General features: G+C 36.6%; 1 protein-coding gene across 2 annotated transcripts in view; it reads right to left on the bottom strand.

The window, feature by feature from the left end:
* The window catches only part of TWSG1 (twisted gastrulation BMP signaling modulator 1), a 65,944-nt gene that overhangs the window by 20,123 nt on the left and 22,642 nt on the right, over positions 1 to 23,179 (bottom strand). For both annotated transcript variants that reach the window (XM_032309833.1, XM_032309834.1), the window contains exon 3: positions 11,519 to 11,618. In XM_032309833.1, coding sequence (XP_032165724.1) covers positions 11,519 to 11,618 — 100 coding nt within the window. The remainder of the gene's footprint in view (positions 1 to 11,518; positions 11,619 to 23,179) is intronic.

Raw genomic sequence — 23,179 nt, 5'->3', positions numbered from 1 at the left:
TGGGTGGCTCAGATGATTAAGTGTATGCCTTTCACTCAGGTCATGATTGCCAGCTCCTAGAATCAAGTCCCACTCCAGGCTCAGAGCTCAGCAGGGAGTCTGCTTATGTCTCACCCTCTGCCTCTCCCCCTGCTTGTGCTATGTCTGTCTGTCTCTCAAATATTAAATAAAATCTAAAAAAAAAAAAAAAGAGAGAGAGAAAGAAAGAAACTATTTCTGAATATTATGCTATGACTCATATTTGATATATGTAATAGATTACGGTGGGCTGAAAGTAAAGGATATTTAATGACTATCCTTGAAGAAAATTAGGCATATATGACTCTAGACTTGGGTGTCCTTAAGTACTTGCTGGGTAACAATTATAAACATTTGAGCCAATCAAACAATTTTAGCAAAATAAAACCAAATTAAAAAAAGCTTATATCTCTTGACATATTATTCTGGCATATGTATTAAATCAATGCAAAAATTGGATTTGGTGGAGACCATAATTTATCTAAATAATATGCCTAGTTTTCTTAAATACTATCAGTATTTTAAAAGGAAAAGATGGAAAATCATATTTGTCAATAAGGATTTAAAAATAAATATTTACTACAGGATACAAAATTAATATATAGAAATCTGTTGCATTTCTATACACTAATAATGATATAGCAGAAAGAGAAACTAAGAAAACAATTCCATTTATAATTGTACCAAAAAGAATAAAATACTAAGGAATTAACTTAACCAAAGGGGTTAAAGACCTATACCCTGAAAACTATAAAACACTGATGAAAGAAATTGAAAATGACAAACACAAATGGAAAGACAAACCACGGAAGAATTAATATTGTTAAAATGTTCATATTACCCCAAAGCAAAAACATATTCAGCACAATCCCTATCAAAATAATAATAGTGTTTTTCACAAAACTAGAACAAATAATCTTAAAATTTGCATGGAACTACAAAAGACCTTCAAGAGTGCAAACAATCTTGAGAAAGAAGAACAAAGCTGAAGGTATCATAATCCCAGATTTCAAGTAATACTACAAAGCTACAGTAACCAAAACAATATGATACTGGCACAAAAACAGACACATAGATGAATGGAACAAAACAGAGAGCCCAGAAATAAAGTCACACCTATATCGTCAGCTAATCTACAAACAGAGATGACAAGAATATAAATGGAGGGGCGCCTGGGTGGCTCAGTCGGTTTAAGCATGGTCTTACGTCATAATTTCAGGGTTATGAGATCGAGCCCTGCGTGGGGCTCTGCATTGGGCATGGAGCCTGCTTAAGATTCACTCTCTGCCTCTGTCCCTCCAAGCCCCCACGAAAGAATATAAATGGGGAAAAGACAGTTTCTTCAATAAATAGTGCTGGGAAAATGGGGCAGCTACATGCAAAAGAATGAAACTGGATAGCTTTCTTATACCATACACAAAAATAAACTCAAAATGGATGAAAGACCTAAATGTGAGACCTGAAACCAGAAAGGTCCTAGAAGAAAAAACAGGCAATAACCTTTTGGACAACGCCCTTAGCAACATTTTTCTAGATATGTCTCCTTAGGCAAGGGATACAAAACTAAAAACAAACTGGTAGGACTACACCAAAATAAAAAGATTTTGCAAAACAAAGGAAACCACCAACAAAACAAAAAAGTCAACCTAGCATAGAGGAGAAGATATTTGCAAATAAAATGTCTGATAAGGGGTGAATATCTAAAATATATAAAGAACTGTACAACTCAACACCAAATAACAATAATCCAATTAAAAATGGGCAAGGGACTTGAAGAGACTTTTTTCCAAAGAAGACATCCAGATGGCCAATAGACACATGAAAAGATGCTCAACATCACCAGTCGTGAGGGAAATGCAAATCAAAACCACAATGAGCTATCACTTTATATCAGTTAGAATGGCTAGTAACAAAAAGACAAATAACAAGTGTTGGAAAGGATGTGGAAAAAAGGGAACTCTCATGCACTGTTGCTGGGAATGTAAACTGATGTGGCCACTGTGGGAAACAATATGGAGGTTACTAAAAAAATACAACTATAAATACCATATGATCCAATTATTCTATTTACTGGGCCAAAGAAAACAAAAACACTAATTAAAAAAGATATAGGCACCCCTGTTCATTACAGCATTATTTATAATAGCCGAGATGTAGAAGCAACCAAGTATCTATTGATAGATGAATGGAGGAAGAAGAGTAGTCTTACACACATGTATCTAACGGAATATTATACTCAGTCATAAAAAAGAATTTGCAACAACAAAGACCGACCTAGAGGTTATTATGTTAAGTAAAAGAAGTCAGAGAAAAACAAACACCATAAGATTTTACTTCTATGTGGAATCTGAAAAACAAGCACAGAAACAAAAAAGCAACAACAGACTCATAAATACAGAGGACAAACTGGTGGTTACCAGAGGCGAAGGGAGGAGGTGGATATGGGCCAAATGACTGAAGGGGAATGGGAGGTACAGAATTCCATTTAACGAAGTGAGTAAGTCACAAGGATGAAAGGTACAGCATAGGGAATATAGTCAATGGTACTGAAATAGCATTTATAGTGACAGGTGGTAGCTACACTTGCAGTGAGCATAGCATCATGTTGTCAATTCACTATACTGTCTACCTGAAACTAATGTAATACTCTACCAACTACACCTCAATAAATGTAAATAAATAAAAATTTTTTAAAATTATGTTATGTGGGCGCCTGGGTGGCTCAGTGGGTTAAGCCGCTGCCTTCGGCTCGGGTCATGATCTCAGGGTCCTGGGATCGAGTCCCACATCGGGCCTCTCTGCTCAGCAGGGAGCCTGCTTCCCTTCCTCTCTCTCTGCCTGCCTCTCCGTCTACTTGTGATTTCTCTCTGTCAAATAAATAAATAAAATCTTTAAAAAAAAATTATGTTATGTTTGGTTAGGGTCCCAAAGTCATTTATTTCAACAAAGGTGTTTTCCGCTGTACTCTAATTTTATTCATATTTTCCTGAACTAGGAATGTAATTTGATTATGTCTAAAAATAACTAAGAAAACAAATATTTACCACACTAGGATTTGGATGAACTCTTAGCACATATTTGTTCTCTAATATTAGAGAGTAACAAGTGTTGGTGTGAAGCAAGACAGAAATCCATTCTGTGCGGTAGCCAATGGATACACCTAGATATGATCTGAGCTATAAAAGGTAAAATCATAAAAAGCCTGGATGTCCTAAAAGGAAAGGGCTGCGCCCCAGTCAAGTTGGTATTAGAACCATAGCCATGAGTTGAAAGTCAGAGTTCAAGGAATTCATAAAGCAGATAAAGAACCAGGAATACAGAAGAAACATGCCATCAAGAGGATGGCAGAGTTTTTGTCTTAAGGCTCAACATTTGACTTTGTGTTCCAAGTGTCAAGTGCATAACTGTCTCATCTTGTTTTCCTGGGTTTTGCAGGCACTGCCTCTTACCTGACACCCCCACCTTCTTTTGCCCTTTTCATAGGTTTTTCTCTCACCTGGGTGAGATCTGGAATCTCTGAAATGGTGTGGCAAAATGGTTCAAGTTATTCTTGCTAAGCAGTTTTTTACCAGGCTTCCTAGCCTAGATTTAGAATCTATAATATTTTCATTAAGTACTAGACATGACCTCAGTCTCAGAAAGAATCTAGTATCTCCAAATCAACATTATCCAAACAGTACACCACTGAACTCCCAAAAGGAAGAAAAAGACTATACTTTGCTGCCCCAGCAGGAGAGAGGAAGTTTTCTTCTCCCCTGGTAACAGCCCAGACAATGAGAGACTGTCCGAATTAAGCCAATGAGAAGCCATTACACTTCCAACTCTTAGTTTACTCCAGCAGACTTTTTATTTACAAGAGTACTCCTAACTCTTCCCTGTCCTCTATAAAAGAGTGTTCCTCTCCTTTGTTTTCTGGACTTGCCTATGGTTTTGCTGTAGCTTTCGTATTCCAAACTGCAATTTTCTGCTATTCCTAAATAAACCCATTTTTTGCTCATTAAAAAAACTGACAATTTTATTTTTATGGCTAATTGTAGAGTCTGTTTTATTATACATCATTCCATAATTTTCTAAAATGCATTTTAAACCACTATGTGATACTGTATGATTCCATTTATGTGAAATTATACAATAAGCAAAAACTAATCTAAGTGGATAAAGTCAGAAAAAGAGCCATAAAACAGGAATTAAGGGTCAGGAACTATAAAGCAGACAAGTAAATAAGAAGAGAAGTCAAAGCAAGAAGCCATTTTAGTTTAGGTTAGATTTTGTTTAGGTGGGCCAAGTTGCTATTCTGGCCAGTGGCTCCTTTTCAGTTGTTAGGCTCACTTGTTTTCATTGCACATTATTCTAAAAGTGCAAGCTAATGCCCAAAATACAAAACAGAGCATTTTATTTATACAAAAACTTAATATTATCAATGGTCTGTTTCTGTACTTTATGGCAGAAAATCTCAAGGGAAAAAGAGCAGCTTAATTTTTAATAGCTTTTTGGAGAAATAGTTTTCAAAAGTTAAGCCTGGTTGGAAAGTCTTTTATTTTTTTATTTTTATTTATTTATTTTTTTTTTGGAAAGTCTTTTATAAAGAACATGTGCAAACCTAAAGGGAAAAAAAGAATCCTCTTATTAACTCTAGTATGTATGTATGTACGCTTGAAATTAATATACTATGGCCAGAAAAGCAATGGATGGTTGTCTAGTCTTTCTAGATAGTAAAACATTTATAAGGCTTTTTTAAATAAGTAAGTGTGATTCTGATGCACGAACGGACATGGAGACTATTGGCATAACATAGAAAACCCAGAAATGAAAGCAAAGTACATATGATACTGGTGGCATCTCAAATCAGTGGAAGAAAGACTTAAATAAATAGCTTTATGACTTTATAAGTACTATTTAAATGAATAGTGGCAATTGTGTCAAAAAGAAACAACTGGATCCATAGTTCATATATAAATCAGGATGAATTCCAAATGTATTAGAGGGTTATATGCAGATAAACAAACAAATAAAACCATGCAAGTACTATCTGGGAGTAGGGGGAAAACCTATGACTCAAAATCTAGAAATAATGAAAGGAAACACTGATAAAGTTGACACAAAATTAAAAAAAAAAACTTTTCAGGATAAAAAACAGCAAAGAAAGGGCGCCTGGGTGGCTCAGTCCATCTGTCTTTGCATCTGTCTTTGGCTCAGGTCATAGTTTTGGGGTCTTGGGATCAAGCCCTGCTCAGAGGAGAGTCTGCTTCTCCCTTCTCCTGCTCGTGCTCTCTCTCTCTCTCTGCCCTTCTCAAATAAATAAACAAAATCTTAAAAACAAAACCAAAAAAGGTTAAAATACAAATGAGCAACTGGAAAACAAAATTATAATTTATAACATAAATGTTGGCCTTATATGCCTAACATATTTTTAAACTTCTAAATAATAAATAAAAATACCAATAATCCAGTAGAAAAATGGGCAAAGATATGAATAATTCACAAAAAAAGTAAGTATAAATAGTCCAAAAACATATGAACAGATGCTCAACCTCACTAGTAATAAAAGAAATGAAAATTTAAAACTACACCATTTCCCTATCAAATTAACAAAAATCCAAAACTTTGGCAAATAACAGCAACAAAAGTTTGGCAACATAATTTTTTGGAAGTGTGGGGGAAACAGGGCCTTGGTGAGAATGCAAATATTCTGACTCTTTTGGAGGAGAATGGGATAATATCTAGCAATATCACATGGAATTGACTCTTCAAGATTATTCATTATAATTTTATTTGTAATGACAAAAGATTGGAAACAACCCAAATGTCCATCTATCAACAAATGAATACATAAGGTGTTTCAGCCAACAATGGGCTTCTATGTAGGTACCCCCCCACAAATTAATATGGAAGAAGTTCCAGGGCATTTATTTAAATTAAAATACAAAAACAAGAAAGAAAAAGCATGAAGCACAATGTTTTCTGTAATAAATTAATGTTTGTCTGTTTGTTTTTTAACAAATATAAATGCCTACAAAAGTTTTAAACAATGAGTATAGGTAGGATGAAACCATTTACCCATTTCCTTGAGCCAATTCAGGTCATTTCAGGTTTAGGTTTATACTACTGTCCTGGTTTAACTCTCAATAATGTCTTAGTTTGGACAATAAGTTATATGGTCACATTATGTATAGAAGGAACAAAGTGGAAGTGACAGAGATGACTGCTTTACCACTGTTACATACATTTGTCTTTCTAATTATGTAAATATTTTACATAATCAACACACAAATCACAAGGGAAATAAACAATCCCTAAAAATTGAAAACTAACATAAATAAACCCAATTTTAAATCAAGTCGGTCACATAACCACTCACAGAAAATACTCCAGCTGATTTCGGAAGACAGTATTTGGGCTTTATATCTTCAATACGTGTTCAAGGACAAAGGACAATCTTAACTGCCACTTAATAATCTCACTAATGTATTATAAATAAAGCATATAAGTAATATTAATGTTATTAGAAAAAAAAATTTCAGTATGAAAGAGCTACAGATGTAAAATCAAAAGGAATAAAGACCTGTCATCTTAAATTTGAATTGGCAATATTACTACAAACTCAAAAAGATTTTCCCTTATAACTATTTATTAGCTCTGCCCACTAAAAAGGGTTATAAGAAAGCTGGTAGCAGCAACAAGTAGTCCTAATGGCACGACTGTGGTCTCTGCCCACCATTTTCTTCTGTTGGGACTCAAAGTCTCCTGGGGAAATGGCTAATTACATATGTAAGATATATAAGATGAGCTTCGAACAGTCTCTAAAGCTAAGAAAGAACATGTCAAAAAGATGTCAAAAAGCATGTCAAAAGGACTCAAGCACCAAGTTGAGGAAGCTCCTACTGACCAAAGATGAAACAATTTGAGCAAAAAGAATAATGGCAGCAACTGATTAAAACACTAAATGTATGTAAAAAACCATGAGTTTACAATGTTACTTAAAATACCATCACCCTCATCCACACCCAACCTACCAAAAAGCAAAGCAAAAATGTATTGAACACTACTGGAATTTGCTAGGGCATGAAGTCAATACTCTGAAACTCAACAAAGAGAATTACTTATCTTACTTTTTGTTTACATATCCCTTATTTCAGGGTAGCCAAAGGGCTCTAGTAGGTATAAGAAAGTTCTTCTATACAGAATAATTCTAGCTAATAAATGCAGAAGGAAAGATAATAGTAGATCGTTATTTAATGAAATTGATAATGGCAAAGGTCATCAATGAAGGGTGAAACTACCAGGTGAAAGACTGATGGAAAACTTAGTACAAAAGGATCAGACTTTCACCATTTGAACCCAGCAATCAACTTTAACACCACTAAAAGGAGGACAACCAGACATTGAAAGTGTGTAATTTATGTACCTCTCCCAAAAACTGAATCTGAATCTGATCAATTTTAAGATCTAATCTCCAATGCATAGGAAATAGAGAGGACAAAGTAACAAGTTAAATATGGGAAGCAATCAGCCAGATCCAGAAAGCGATATATTTTCCATCCAATTCACTAGTTTCTTCAACAAGTCTACAGAACCTTAAAGGTGGTGAGGGAAGGAAGAATTGTTTTAGAATAAAAGAAACATAAGAAACCTAACAGTCTAAATACAGTAAGTGGACTGTGAGACCTTGATTTGATTAAAACAGCTATAAACAACATTTAGTTGATTAGGGCTATCTGACTATGGACTAGATATTAAATGTTAAGGAAGTACTGCTACGTATTTTAGGTGTGGTCATAACATTGTATGTGTAAGAAAATTTACTTTCTCTCTTTTTTAAGATGTGTAACTAAAGGACTTTGGAGATGTACTGAAATTACTTTATAATACCCCAACAAAAGAAAGTGGCAGAGGGGTTGTGCAGATTCACAGACAGATGACTGAATGGATGAAAGAGGTATGGCTGCTGAAGCTGGGGAGTAGGTACCCAGAAGTTCATTGTACTCTCTTTGCGTACATTCAAAAAAAGTGTACAAGTTCATTGTATTCTCTTTGTGTACATTCAAGAAAAATGTACTTGTTTGTACTCTCTTTGTGTACTTCAAGAAAAGTAAAAACAAAGCAAACACTAAAATAAAACCAAAAAAGGTGTAGCTAGGGATCCAGGATCCAAAAACTACAGGATTTGAGTAATATGTTTAACAGCAAGTATAAAAATGAGCTGCCTTAAGAGAAAATCAGAAAAGAGAAACGAATTCTCTTATGCAAGTTTGCTGGAGGAGAGCCTGCTAGACAAGTATGTGCTAAAAGTCCACCAAATGAGACCGGAAGGGAAGGCTAATTTAGGTCCTCTCAGAGACCTGTGCCCCACCTATGAAAAGTATGTGAAAAGTATGGGCAGTGTTTCAATTTAGAAGGGAGGAGCAGCCACAGATTTCAGAGGACATTACAAGAACCTAGTGTGGAAGAGAATGGTTTACAAGAAAAAGAATACTGCTCTCCAGAAAGAACTGGAACATGGAAATTTTATCCTAGAGAGCAGAAGGATTAACTGAATTTTAAATGAGAGGTAAAGTTACATTATGAACTCCCTCAAAGTTTAAAACTAGTGATTAAATCCTCAGAGGTAGATAATATATATACATATATATTTTTAAATGGAAACTAGCCTAGAAGCACACCAGTTGCTTCTAGAATTGTAGAGATATGACCATAGATAAGTGGTTCTTTCTCAACAGAACTATTTAAGTCTTTTCCTAGAAGAAGAGGTCAATGGGGTTGGGTTAGTTTGTGGAGCACGTGACTCTCAATCTCCAGGTTGTGAGTTCAAGCCCCCCCGTTGGAGTGGAGGTCACTTAAAAAAATAAATCTTAAAAAAAAAAAAAAAAAAAAAAAAAAAAAAGCTGTTTGAGCGCCTGGATGGCTCAATCATTAAGTGTCTGCCTTTGGGTCAGGTCATGATCCCAGGGTTATGGGATCGAGCCCCACACTGGGCTCCCTGCTCAGCGGGGAGCCTGTTTCTCCTTCTCCCTCTGACTGCTGATTCCTCTGCTTGTGCTCTCTCTCTCTTTCTCTCTGTTAAATAAATAAATAAATAAAATTAAAAAAAAAAAAAAGAACAGTATGCTCCCCAAAAAGGACAAGCAGAGAAGGGCTCTTAGAAATTAAAAATGAAAGCCAGAATTTTAAACTCTAATACAAAGTCTAGAAGATTAAGAAAGCTTTCAGGAAGCATACTCCAATATAAAAAGACCTAATAGTATTATTCATTTAATAAACTAGTGTTTATACATCATATATCAAACTAATATGCAACACTAATTTATTCAATGGATTGCTAAAGTAATTACTGATTTAACTAGAAGTAGTGATAACTATATTGGGAAGATAAAGAGATAAAGCTAAGTCATTATCTGCCATAAAAAAAGTCAATGAATAGTTCCTAAAATCAAAGAATCAAGAGAACAGTATAGGGATATTATTCAAAATTAGGGAAGTAAGACCATACCAAAGACCTAGAAGTTGCTGTCTGTGACACAGGATCAAAGGGTTGGGAACAAGCATGCCAGGGGCTTGTTTTAGTACAACATGCATGAACTTCACGTATATACATATATCCCACTTTGAAAAACATAGTAGTTAATTATAAAAGATCAAAATGACACCATTCTGTCCCTAAGGAGTTTATAGTCTATTGAAAGAAACGTTAAAAACAAGTATAGTAGCATGTAACACATGACCTAACAGAAGCAGATAATCTGAATAACGTAGAGGATCCTATCTCAGTCAAAAAAGATGTTTGGGAGATAAGGGGACATTTGAACTGTGGTTTTAGGGGATGAAAAAGGGTTAACTGGTTGGAGAGAGGATGATGAGTGTTTCTCCCATCAGCAGTCTACACATGTAAATTTTCTTTCGAAAACACAAGTGATTCCATGAACGAACTTTTGCACACCTTGGTTTTTTTTTTTTTTTTAAAAGATTTATTTATTTATTTTAGAGAGACTAAGAGAGAGAGAAAGTGTGCAAGTGCAGGGAGGGGCAAAGGGAGAGGGAGACAGAATCTCAAACAGACTCCCCACTAAGAGCAGAGCCCAGAGGGGGCCTTGATCCCATCACCCTGAGATCATGACCCCAGCAGAAATCAAGAGTTGAATGCCCAACCAACTGAGCCACGCAGATGTGCTCCACTTTTTATTTAATACATCTTGGACACTATTCCTCAGCAAGCACTTAAAAATAACTTTTAGTTTCTCAAAAAAAAAAAAAAAAAAAAAAAGCTTTTAATTTCTCAAGCATCTTCTCTGGAAAACAGCATGGAGGTTCCTCAAAATGTTGAAAATAGAACTGCCCTATGACCCAGCAATTGCACTATTGGGTATTTACCCTAAAGATACAAACGTAGTGATCCAAAGGGGCACGTGCACCCGAATGTTTATAGCAGCAACGTCCACAATAGCCAAACTATTGAAAGAACCTAGATGTCCATCAACAGATGAATGGATCAAGAAGATGTGGTATATATACACAATGGAATACTATGTAGCCATCAAAAGAAATGAAATCTTGCCATTTGCAACAACATGGATGGAACTAGAGCGTATCATGCTTAGCGAAATAAGTCAAGCAGAGAAAGACAACTATCATATGATCTCCCTGATATGAGGACATGGTGATGCAACATGGGGGCTTAAGTGGGTAGGAGAAGAATAAATGAAACAAGATGGGAATGGGAGGGAGACAAACCATAAGTGACTCTTAATCTCACAGAACAAACTGAGGGTTGCTGGTGGGAGGGGGTTCGGGAGAAGGGGGTGGGATTATGGACATTGGGGAGGGTATGTGCTTTGATGAGTGCTGTGAAGTGTGTAAACCTGGTGATTCACAGACCTGTACCCCTGGGGATAAAAATATATGTTTATAAAAAATAAAAAATTTATTAATTTCTCAAGCATCTCTTAGTTAAGTCTTTTTTTTTTTTTTTTTTTTCAGTGGCAGGGAGGGGCAGAAGGAGAGGGACGGAGAGAATCCCAAGCAGGCCCCAGCCCAGCATGGAGCCCAATAAGGGCTCAATCTCACCACCCAACGACTGAGACCCAAGAAAAATCAAGAGCTGGGAGCTTAAATGATTGAGCTACCAAGGCAACCCATAGTAAAATCTTAGATAAAAGGAAGATAATCTATTTTTTAATATATGAAGTATTTTTTCTCTATTTGGAACTATAACATAAGCTTCTTATTAAAAGTTCAACAGTATGAAATGTTAAAAATGAAAAGTAAAAAATTTCCATTGTTCCTCAAGAATAAGCTCTTTGAATTTCCTTCCAGAGCTTTTCAATAAAAATAAAACTGCACATCTATGTAAATATCATTCAATCCAAGCAAATGCAATAATGTTCTATATACCTACTACATCTATACTGACACTAATCTATACACATAAAATATACTTACATTCTTTAAAGTCCCTTAAAGTCAAAGATTCTGTGATAAACATGAACTTTCCTGCATGTCAACTTACCAACACAATCACAGCACTCATCCCAAAGGGTCCCAAGACACAACATACACTCTTTGCAGCAGGAACAATTTCCTTCTCCAGGTCGGCACTGGCAGAGCTCCTGGAAATAAGACAGATGTTCAAACTTAAAATTACAAACATCTATGTTTAAAATTGTTAGTTTTTTACAGCAAAATTCCCATATTTGCATTTATAGTAATCTATTCTTCACACAGGTTTTTTTTTTTTTTTTAAAGATCATTAACTGTTTGTAGGAACATAAATATCTACGACATCAAGCAGATTTATATTTTCTTTTGGATGTACTCAGTTATCTATTTTGGATGCTTTTACCTGATTTTGAAACAGAGAAAACATTTAACTTTATAACCTGTAACTTTACCTCCTAAACTACCTTGAAAAATAGTTCAGAACAAGCACAAAACCTGCTTTTCAGCTATTAAATTCATTGTCCAATGAAGAGCCAGCTTGTAGTGGGAGCTGTGGTTTCTCAATATGAGGAATATGAATAAATGCACCTTGCCGAAACTGCTATTTTTATTGACCTACAACATATTAAAGCAATGTGCTTGGTGTGGTAGACGATTTAAAAGAAGAGAGCAACTATAGCCTCTCTGTGTCCACCCACCCTCTTTGCAATGTAACTTTGCAGCTCTTCTGATCAAGGGACAGTGCCTATTTTCAGCCTGGCTTTAATCAGCAGAATTTGGGGGAACTGACGTCATGTCAATTCTGAGTCTGGGTCTCCACAGCATTGAGTGCTCTCCCTCCTCTTCCGCTCAGAACTCCCAGCTGCCATGTGTAAGCCTGGGAGAAGGCCACATGGGCAAGTTGGCCCACTTGAAGCCATCCTATCTCATCTAGCCTCCAACCAACCAGCAGCTGACAAGAGACACAGAATGAGCCTAGAAAAACCATATAGTCAATTGAGGCCCAGACTGCCAACCTACAGAAATAAGAGCTAAAAAAAAAAAAAAAAAGGTTATTGTTTTAAGCCACTAAACTTTGCTTCCTAAATGAGGCTTCAGGGTAATTCCTTTAGTCCCTTCCACCAGACAGCTACTCCTCAACAAAGCCAACTTAAGGAGAAATCCTGTAGACACCATCGCTTACTCAGCTGTCCTTGGGTTATGAGATACCATACACATTTTTAAAAACTTAAACACAGTACATAATATTTATCACTATTAAGTTTATCTTACTACATTTCTAGACTACTGGAGTCATTCCATCACTCTAGTATGACATGATTTTTTGCATCACTGATACTTAATTCCTTGTTTCTTCTTCTCCAAAAGTCCCTTAGCTATTTCACAGCATTTTTGAGAATCAACAGTTGTGCTGTTTTCTAACTAACTCATGAGTTTCACGTCAGCGTATATCTGTATCCTGATGATATATGCAAGCAGAAATATTTTAGTACTTTGGAACTCTGTCTAGTCAGGCTGAATTCATGTACTGTAGAACTTAGGTAACTTTGCTAGGTCTCTTAGAAAGAGAGGGACTAAAGGGGCAGGGACCTACTGAGAAGTATAGATGCTTCATCATAAAACTGGTGATGCTTAATTCAGACAAGCTCAAATTTACTTGGAAACCTAGAAAATCAGAGTTGCCAAAGATATACTTTGTGACTTGTTTCCCCATAAAAATCTGTCCTATCTTTGGAATGAGAGAACATTTTTTAGTATGTTTTTTTTAAATACCATCAGAGTTAAGGATATTGCTACTTACTGTTTTTTAGTTTTAAGGCTGCCACTTAGTCACAAGAAATAAAGCTTCTTTTAAATTTTAATTTACATTATACATAGAAAATAACCTTTTACTCTCTTAGTTGCTTGTATTTACATGATCTATTTAGCTCAGGAGAAGCAAATTCGAAAGTAACAAACTTATTCAAAGAATATATTTCTTTTTCTCTCTATGGAAGCTTCCAAATAATAGCTTATTAAGTGAATGACTGTATATCATATTAAATAATTTGAAAATGAATGTCGGGACGCCTGGGTGGCTCAGTTGGTTAAGCGGCTGCCTTCAGCTCAGGTCATGATCCCAGGGTCCTGGGATCGAGTCCCACATCAGGCTCCTTGATCAGCAGGGAGCCTGCTTCTCCCTCTGCCTCTGCCTGCCTCTCTGTCTGCCTGTGCTCGCTTGCGCTCTCTCCCTCTGTCTCTGGCAAATAAATAAATAAAATCTTTAAAAAAAAAGAAAATGAATGTCAGTGTAATGGTTTCTAGTCTGAGTCATTAAAGCATTCATTATGTCTTTTTACTGTCAGGGATCTGCAAGGTGTTTTAAATCGGAATGAAAGGGTGGTGATATCTTAAGATTACTGAGAACTAATGGAAGGTTAAACCTAAGACTACTTAACAGTTGCTTCAACTTGCCTGGATTATGTAGCCCTCAAGATCAAATCTATTTCACACCCTCTTAATAGACGCCTGTACTTTTTACATGTCAGTACGATGGAATAATGTACCCTAGTAATATGCTTAATGATTTATAATTTACTGATAGGACATAAAGGAGAAGCTACAGGAAACCAAGATATGAGGGAAATAACTTGAAGATGAGCTTTATTACTACACTATTAAAATAATAAAAATCCAGGCAAAGACTTTCTTGGTAAAAATTACTATGAAAACTGGTTGAATGACAAAGTAACAATATGCCAACTAATATTTTTCTTTCTTTCCATCTTCCTACAGAAAAGACTGAAAAATCTTTGTCCTAATAAAATAAACTTAATCACATAAATTAAGACATTTACAGAGTAAATAAGCCTAAAAATACATCAAATCTCTATTCTTCATAGGTAATGTGAGCATTCTTTCCAGGAGATGGAAAAATAAGGAAAATGAGATCCTCAAATCAACTTTTTAGTCAGGATTTGTGCCTTTTCAATTTTCAGACATATAACTTCTCATTTTCCAGGGAAAAATTCCAGGCAAATTTAATATATGGAATTTAGGATCTCAAAAACCTCACTGCAGATCAAGAGAGCAAAATACATGGGAAGCGTCTGCTTTATGACTATTGTTAAGAAAAAAATAGAAAGCAGTGAATTTCCATGTGTAAATAATGATGAATAATAACCCTGTGTGGCTCACCAAGTAATTCATTCTTTTCTGCTCACTTTACATGTCTCCCAAAATCACATTATTGAATATTTGGTGATAAACATCTTTGGAAATATACACTATAATTTTCTTGACAGCAAGAAAACAATGGTTAGGATGAATGTTTCTAAATATAAAAAGTACTTCTAACGTCCTTTGAACCTAAGGGTTGGAAATACAAAAGAAGAAAAAACCCAACTCAGTATGTAACTCTGTAATGTATCAAGAATCACAGAAAAACATTAAGAGCTACCTCATTTAAATTAAGCAGAGGACTGCCTGTGGCTCACTCATTTAAGCCTCCAACTCCTGCTTCTGGCTCAGATCATGATCTTAGGGTGGTAAGATGGAGCCCCGCATCAGGCTCTGCTCTCAGCAGGGGGTCTACTTCTCTCTCTCGCTCTCTCTCTTTCTGCCCTTCCTCCAGCTTCCATGCACATACCACTTCTTTCTCTAATAAATACATAAATCTTAAAAAAATAAATAAAGCAGTCTTCTTCACTTGAAGAGAAACCTTTAACAGTTTTATTTACAAAGACATAAATGAATCTTCAGTAACCAGAAAGGCTTTCCTAAAGAGGTTACAGTCGAGGTAACAGGCATACTTTAAAAAAAAAAATTTAAGTATTTTTAAACTTATGAAATACTGAAAAACATATGCTAGAGTAGAAGGAAAAATACCCCCAAATCCACCCCCTTTGGTAAATTCCTACACATTTCTAACAAAATCTTGACTGTATACTTTCCTGATCTAAAAAAATAAGCATTTCCCTATTGTAAGAATCTGTCAACATAGTTTATTAACTGCGTAATAGTGTATTCTATGTACCAAAATTCAGAAATAGACCTTGAATCCTGATCCTTTCCACATCTTGTTCAATTTTTTTAAAATTTAAAATTGTGTTCTTTAAACAGCCGCCACAGGGGTGCGCTGGCGCTGCTCTACCCCCTGCAGCACCTCTAGCACCACGGGGCAGCGGCAGCTGGGGAGGCTAGTGGAACAGCACTAGGGAAGCTGCAGGGGGGCCTGGCCTCGGCTCAGCTCGTCAGACCCTGATACTTTGGATGACCCCACATGGAGGTCGAGGTGTTGCTGTAGAAAATGCTTCCAGGGCACAGAAAGATGCAGACACAGATGAACGTGGATAGGCTCCCCAATTCCTGAGTGTCCCGCTTTCTTATTCTTTGTCAAAAACTTGATCATTATTTTTCTCTACCTAAGTAGAAAATATGGTTGACTTGAGATGTGGAATTTTTCTGTTTGGACTGGCTATTTATATATTTTCCTAACCTTACATGACCAAACTTGAGTACTGCTAAGTTGGATGGAACATGTGATCACAGCCTAACTCAAAGTTCACAGAAGTCTAAAATAAAGACTGATTCAATACTTCCCCTTGTTTACTGCTATTACCTCCCCTAAAGTTCCTAAGTAGGTTTTATATAACACTAAAAAGCACTGTGCTAAGCATTTTACATGCATTATCTCGACTCTCATAAAGACCCTTTCAAGGCAGTTATTACCCTCATTTTTCAAATAGGATTATAAAATTTGTACATCATTCAGTAAGGGGCTGAGATCTGACCCCAGTTTTGGTTAGATATTCTTGTTTTTCAAACATTGGAATGAGAAATATAAAGCTTATTTCTTATTAATTTAGCATTTCAATAATTACAGTTATTACTTTCTTAGAGAGACGAACCCATAATTAAACCTAAACAATCCTCTAAGTCGTTCAGTCAAAGGCATTATTATATCTTTCACTCTCTACCTGAATACAATTAGAAGTGCTACTGCCCAAGTTTAATCATTGTTTGTAAAGGTAAAATAAGTATCACTGGCTAAGAGTTGCAAAACCAGTGAGTTGGAATTTAATACTTAATTCTTTCGTTGCTTCAGCCAGTTAATGACCACATCATCTGCTTCTCAAGTCTCAGAGAAAGTGTTGATGTTGCTCCTGAGACAGTTGAGAAGGCTGAGAAGTAGTAGGTTAGTGATTTGTCTGAGTTCCTGCAACCGGGGCTCTGACATCAGGTCTTCTGACTCAAAGCTGTTCCACCAGCACTGCTCTTGCATGCTAGTCAGAGTAACAGGGAATAAGACATCTGTTTTCTGAGTGAAGTACTATGCTAGGTGTTTGTAAAGTAATCACATTGTTCAATAAACTTATGATGGAAAAAATAAAAACGTTATACTAAAGGAGAAACAGAAATTTTTATATCTGGGTTTTCCTAATATGGACCAGCATGAATATTCAGAATTTGGCAAGCTGCTTTAAAAGCTTCTATGAAATGAAAATCTGGCAGGATGAAAATTTTTAGGGAGAATCTAATAATTTAAAACATTATTACATTTATATTAGAAAAATCTTGAATATCTCAGAGAATTTCAAATCTCTGAATGCCCGAAGACAGAGATTTTACATAATTATTCAATCAAGAGTCCATCATATCTATTGTCTATACAACTAAGTTTTGGTGAGATCTTAATCCTCTGCAAAATAAATTGAGGGGAAAGGGTGGGAGTCTTCTAACTTTAAGAGTTAAAATTTGTTGGGACACCTGGGTGGCTCAGTTGCCTGACTGAGCTCAGTCAGCATCTGACTCTTGATTTTGGCTCAGGTCATGATCTCAGGGTTATAAGAGGGAGTCCTATGATGGGCTCTGTGCTGGATGTGGAACCTGCTTAAGATGCTCTCTTCTGGGATGCCTGGGTGGCTCAGTAAGTTAAGCATCTACCTTCAGCTCAGGTCATGATCTCAGGGTCCTGGGATCGAGTCCTGTATCAGGCTCCTTGCTCAGCAGGGAGCCTGCTTCTCCCTCTCCCTGCTTGTGCTCTCTCTGACTAATAAATACAAACTTATTTAAAAAAAAAAATCCTCCCTTAGCCCCTTCCCCTCTCCTGCACTCTCTCTTTAAAACAAAACAAAACAAAACAAAAAACGTTGGGCACCTGGGTGGCTCAGTGGGTTAAAGCCTCTGCCTTCGGCTCAGGTCATGACATCTCAAGTCTGCCAACAGGGAGATGTCTGCCCAACAGGGAGCCTGCTTCCTTTCTCCTCTCTCTGCCTGCCTCTTGGCCTATTTGTGATCTCTGTCTGTCAAGTAAATAAATAAAATATTTTTTAAAAAAAGTTAATGGGGCGCCTGGGTGGTTCAGTGGGTTAGGCTGCTGCCTTCAGCTCAGGTCATGGTCTCGGGGTCCTGGGATTGAGTCCCGCATGGGGCTCTCTGCTCAGTGGGGAGCCTGCTTCCCCCTCTCTCTCTCTCTGCCTGCCTCTCTGCCTATTTGTGATCTCTCTCTGTCAAATAAAAAAAAAAAAATTAAAAAAAAAGTTAAAATTTATTTTTAAAATTCCAAATTTCCAGGCCAGCAATGGAAGGCTAATAACTTAAGGAAAATCTTATTTATATTTCAATGTTTGGGTACTGATAAATATTTCCATTCTCTAACCATTGCCAAGATCTAGAAATTTGTTAGTTAAAACCGGGAAACATCACTGAAAGGAACATGATAGTCTAGTAGACAGGAAATGACTTGGGTTTACAGGATCTAGATTCTGTCCTAGCCCATAAACTATAGTGTGTCACAGTGGTTCTCCATGTTTCAGTCATAAAAAGGGGATGGTACTGCTGGATTTTCCCTTACAGGCTTTGGTATCCAAGTGAAGCAATAGCTATCAAGGAGCTTTGGTGACACAGCAGTCCTGCTCCTAGGTATTTACTCAAGAGATATGAAAACATATGCCGACACAAAGACCTATAAGTGAAAGTAAATACTAACTTTATTCATAATCACCAAAAACCCAATGTCTATCCACTAGTGAATGAATAAACAAATGTCGTACATCCACACAATGAAATACTACTCAACAATAACCTGATACATCCAAGGGATTAATCTCAGAAGCATTATACAAAATGAAAGAAGCCAGGCAGACACAAATGCCTCAAACAGCACAATTCTGCTCAAAAGACATTCTGAAAAAGGCAAAACCGTAAGGAAAAAAACCAAATCAGTGGTTGACAAGTGCTGAGTCTGGGAAGGGGGCTAGTTTTTACTATAAAGAGACAGAAGAGGGCTGTTAAGGGACACTGTTCCCTGTCTTGACTGTGGTAATGGTTACACAGAAGAATATCTTTGTCCAAAACCATAGAAAGTGAACTGTATTGTATGTGAGTCATACCGCAATGTATCTGGCCCCCCAAAAAATGCTCTGGGAGATAAGAGAATACTTAATTTCACCTTTGAAAGATGAGTATGGTACACTGTGGCCCATAAATTTATTATTTTGATAAACCTGAATTCAAAATATATACAAACCAGTACTGAAGAAAGCAATGAAGAAGACAGTTATTCTAACTCTGAAAATGTATTTCTCTATTTTACTTTGATGCTAAAGCTAAATTTCTCTAAACTAACATAATTTTCTTTTTACAAAGAAACCTAAAACAATACTAGTGAAAAATGCAGAACACAAAACTTATATATAATTGTTAAAAATCACCTAAATAGGGGCGTCTGGCTGGCTCGGCTGGTAGAGCATGTGACTCTTGGTCTTGGGGTCGTATGTTTGAGCACCACATTGGGTTCAGAGATAACTTAAAAATGAAAAAATCTTTTAAAAAATCACCTAAACATAGAATAAAAACCTAGAAAGAGCTATATCAAAGTATTAAGAGTAGTCTATGTTTAGAAAATAGCACTATGAATGATTCCTTTCCTTTTTCTACTTCAATGTGTTTTTTTAATTTCCTCACAGAAAAAATTCCCATTTTGTGAGTATAAAATATTTTTATAATGGCAAGTAAATATTTAATTATTTAGGTACTATGACTTCTTTATCCAGTTTAATGTTTGTAGGATAAAACGATACTCAAAAACACCAACCAAGATTCTTAAACATTAAATTAAGCAAACTCCAAGTATTTAAAATATCTTGATCTTAACACCCTCCCCCCAACAAGGAAGATGGTAGAGTAGGAGGATCCTAAGTTAACTCAATTTAACTAAGTTAACCTCATCCTAAGGATAAAACTTAAGCATACAATCCTAAGGATAACACCCACATGAGTGTAAATAACACAGAAAACGACCAAAGACTGGCAGAATAGACTTTCCACAGCTAAATATAGAGAAGAGTCCACACTGAAGAGAATAGGGAGGGTGGAAGATGCAGTGGGGAGCTAAATAGACCCATGAGACTATCTGCTAGAGGCAAGGATGCCATGGGTGTAGAGAAGGGACAGAAACAGACCCTCATGCCAAGCACCCCAGGCACAGGAAACCCTCATGGGGAAGAAGAATCCTCATAACATCTGGCTTTGAAAACATAATAATTTTGTGAGTTCTCACAATCAGTGGGGCTTAACACTTGGAACTTAAAAACCAGTGGGCTCAGCTCTAGAAAAGCCAAAAGGCATAAGAAACTGAGTCCCAACCCTTAAAGTTACAGCATAGAAAAAGCAGAGTGAAAGATGCCTGGGGTACAGAGAAGAGATCTGTTTACTAATCTCAGAGCTCGGATGGTAGGAGCCTTCTCCAGGAACAAAAGAGGTGGAGAGTGCAATTTGCCTGTCTACCCCCCAGCCTAGATACTCAGACACCTGGGGGCACTCGCAGACCATAATACTCTCCACCTAGCTTGTATTTCTTGCAGATCTGCCCCTTCCAATATGCCCTTTGCAAGAACCTATACCCCCTAAAGGGGGCAGCACCACTCCAAAGGGATTCCAGTCCCAGGGAAAAGGGAGATAACCTCACATCCATCAGGCTGAAGCCACAGTGAAATAAAACTAAAGTTTCTCAGGGGACAACACAGGGAAAACACCTAGCAGTTCGGTGCTACTGCATCTCTAGCAAATGCCTGGTGTGACTCAACTCAAGCCCAAGGCAGCCCCAGACTGGCCCCATAACAATACAGGGACCAAATCCTGCCCACAATGGCAGAGAGAGCCACTGCAGACAACTGAAAGGAAAGTGGCCCAGCCACAACAGCAGAGCAGAGGCAGCACCCATACGAGTCATCCCTGAAGCACCAAGTACTGGTGAACAGGTGACATGACACTGGAGGGCACTACAGGACCTCTTCTTCATACAGTTGCTACTTTCTAGAGTAGGAGACATAGCTGACCTTCCTAACACAGAAAAAGACACAAGAGTTCATCAAAATTAGGAGACAGAAAAATATGTCTCGAGTAAAAAACAGGAAAAAAGATCATAGCAAGATAGCTAAATGAAACAGAGATAAGTAATACAGTTGATAGAGAATTTAAAGTAATCATCAAAAAGATACCCAGTGCACTCAAGAGCGGAAGACCTCAGTGAGATTCTCAACAGACAGAAACACAAAAAAGAGCAAACAACAAACATAAAGAACCAATCAATCAGAGATGAAGAACTCAGTAACTGAAATTTAAAATATACTAGAGGGAATAAAAAGTAAATTAGAGGAAGCAGAAGAACAGATCAGTGAACTGAAGGTCAAAGTAATGAAAAGCAATCAAGCTGAACAGAAGAGAGAAGAAATAATAACAAAATATGAAAATATGGGGTGCCTAGGTGGCTCAGTGGGTTAAAGCCCTTGTCTTCAGCTCAGGTCATGATCCCGGACCCTGGGATGGAGCTCCACATCATCGGGCTCTCTGCTCAGCAGGGAGCCTGCTTCCCCCTCTCTCTCTGCCTGTCTCTACCTACTTGTGATCTCTATCTGTCAAATAAATAAATAAAATCTTTAAAAAAAAAAGAATTAAAAAAAAAAAAGAAAATAGAGTAAGGAAATGCAGTGACCCCATCAGGGGTTAGAACATTCACATTAAAGGAATCCCAGAAGGAGAAAATAGAGAAAAGGGGGACAGAAAATTTATTCAAAAAATAATAGTTGGAAACTTCCCGAGTCTGGGGAAAGAAAGAGAAATCCAGATGCAGGAGACCCAGAGAGCTCCCAACACAATCAACCCAAAGAAGTTCCACACCAAGACACATAGTAAATAAAATGGCAAAGAGTAGATATAAAGAAAGAATTATAAAAGCAGCAAGAGAGAAAAGAAAACAGTTACATACAAGGGAAACCCTGTAAGGCTATAAGCTGATTTTTTAGCAGAAACTTTACAAGCCAGAAGAGGGTGGCATGCTATATATTCAAAGTGTTGAAAGAAAAAGAAAAACCTGCAACCAAGAATACTCTATCTAGCCAGGCTATCATTCAGAACACAAGGAGAGATAAAGAGTTTCCCAAACAAACAGAAGCCAAAGGAATTAATCACCAGGAAACCAGCCTTACAAGAAATGTTAAAGAGTACTTGCTGAGTGGAAAGAACATAAATGAGAGTAAGAAATACAGGAAGTATAGCAGTAGTAAAGTTTAGCATAGCAATAAAAATCACCCAAGGATTCACAAAATGAAAGGATGAAAAGTATGACACCATATACCTAAAACATGGGAGGGGCAGACATTTAGTGCTTTTAGAATGAGTTCAAACTTAAGCAATCAACTTAATACAGACTGCTACATGCATAAGATGTCCTATATAAAACTAATGGTAAACACAAATAAAAAACCAGTAACAGATATACCAAAGACCAAGAAGAGAATCCAAATATATTAATGAAGAAAGCCAGCAAACTGTGAGAGAAGAGAGCAGGAAAAGAAAGGAATAGAGAAGAACTACAAAAACAACCATAAAACAAGAAACAAAATGGCAATAAATACAATAAATAAATAAATAGGTACAATAAATACCTACCAATAAATACTATAAATGTAAATGGACTAAATGCTCTAGTCAAAAGATACAGGGTGCTGGAATGGATGAAAAAGTAAGACCGATCTATATGCTGTCTACAAGACGCTCATTTTAGACCTAATGACATCTGCAGACTGGAAGTGAAAGAGTGGAAAACCATCTATCATGCAAATGTAAGTGAAAAGAAAGCCAAGGTAGCAATACTTATATTGGACAAAATAGACTTTAAAACAAAGACTGTAATAAGAGACCAAAGACACTATTTAATTATAAAGGGAACAATCCAACAAGAAGACAAAACAACTGTAAATATTTATGCACCCAATACAGGAGCACCCAAATATATAAAGCACCTAATAACAAACATAAAGGAAGTAATGAATGATAATGCAATAACAGTAGGGGACTATATCACCACACTGACATCAATGGAGAGATAACTTGAACAGAAAATCAACCAGGAAACAGTGGCTTTGAATGACACGGACCAGACGGATCTAATACATATATTCAGAACTTTACATCCTAAAACAGCAGAATACAGATTCTTCTCAAGTGCACATGAAACATTCTCTAGAACACATCATCTACTAGGCCACAAAATAAGTCAATAAATGAAAAAAGTCTGCAGTCATACTATGCATCTTTTCCGATGAAAATGCTATGAAAACAGAGATCAAGTACAATAAAAAAAAAAAGTCAGGAAAAAACATAAATACATGGAAGTTGAATAAAATGTTACTAAACAATGAATGGGTCAACCATTAAATCAAAGAGGAAATCAAAAAGTATATGGAGA

This window comes from Mustela erminea, chromosome 13 (genome assembly GCF_009829155.1).
Source record: "Mustela erminea isolate mMusErm1 chromosome 13, mMusErm1.Pri, whole genome shotgun sequence".
NCBI lineage: Eukaryota > Metazoa > Chordata > Mammalia > Carnivora > Mustelidae > Mustela > Mustela erminea.
The sequence above is the reverse complement of the archived record's forward strand: the minus strand, read 5'-3'. Positions and strand labels throughout refer to the sequence as shown.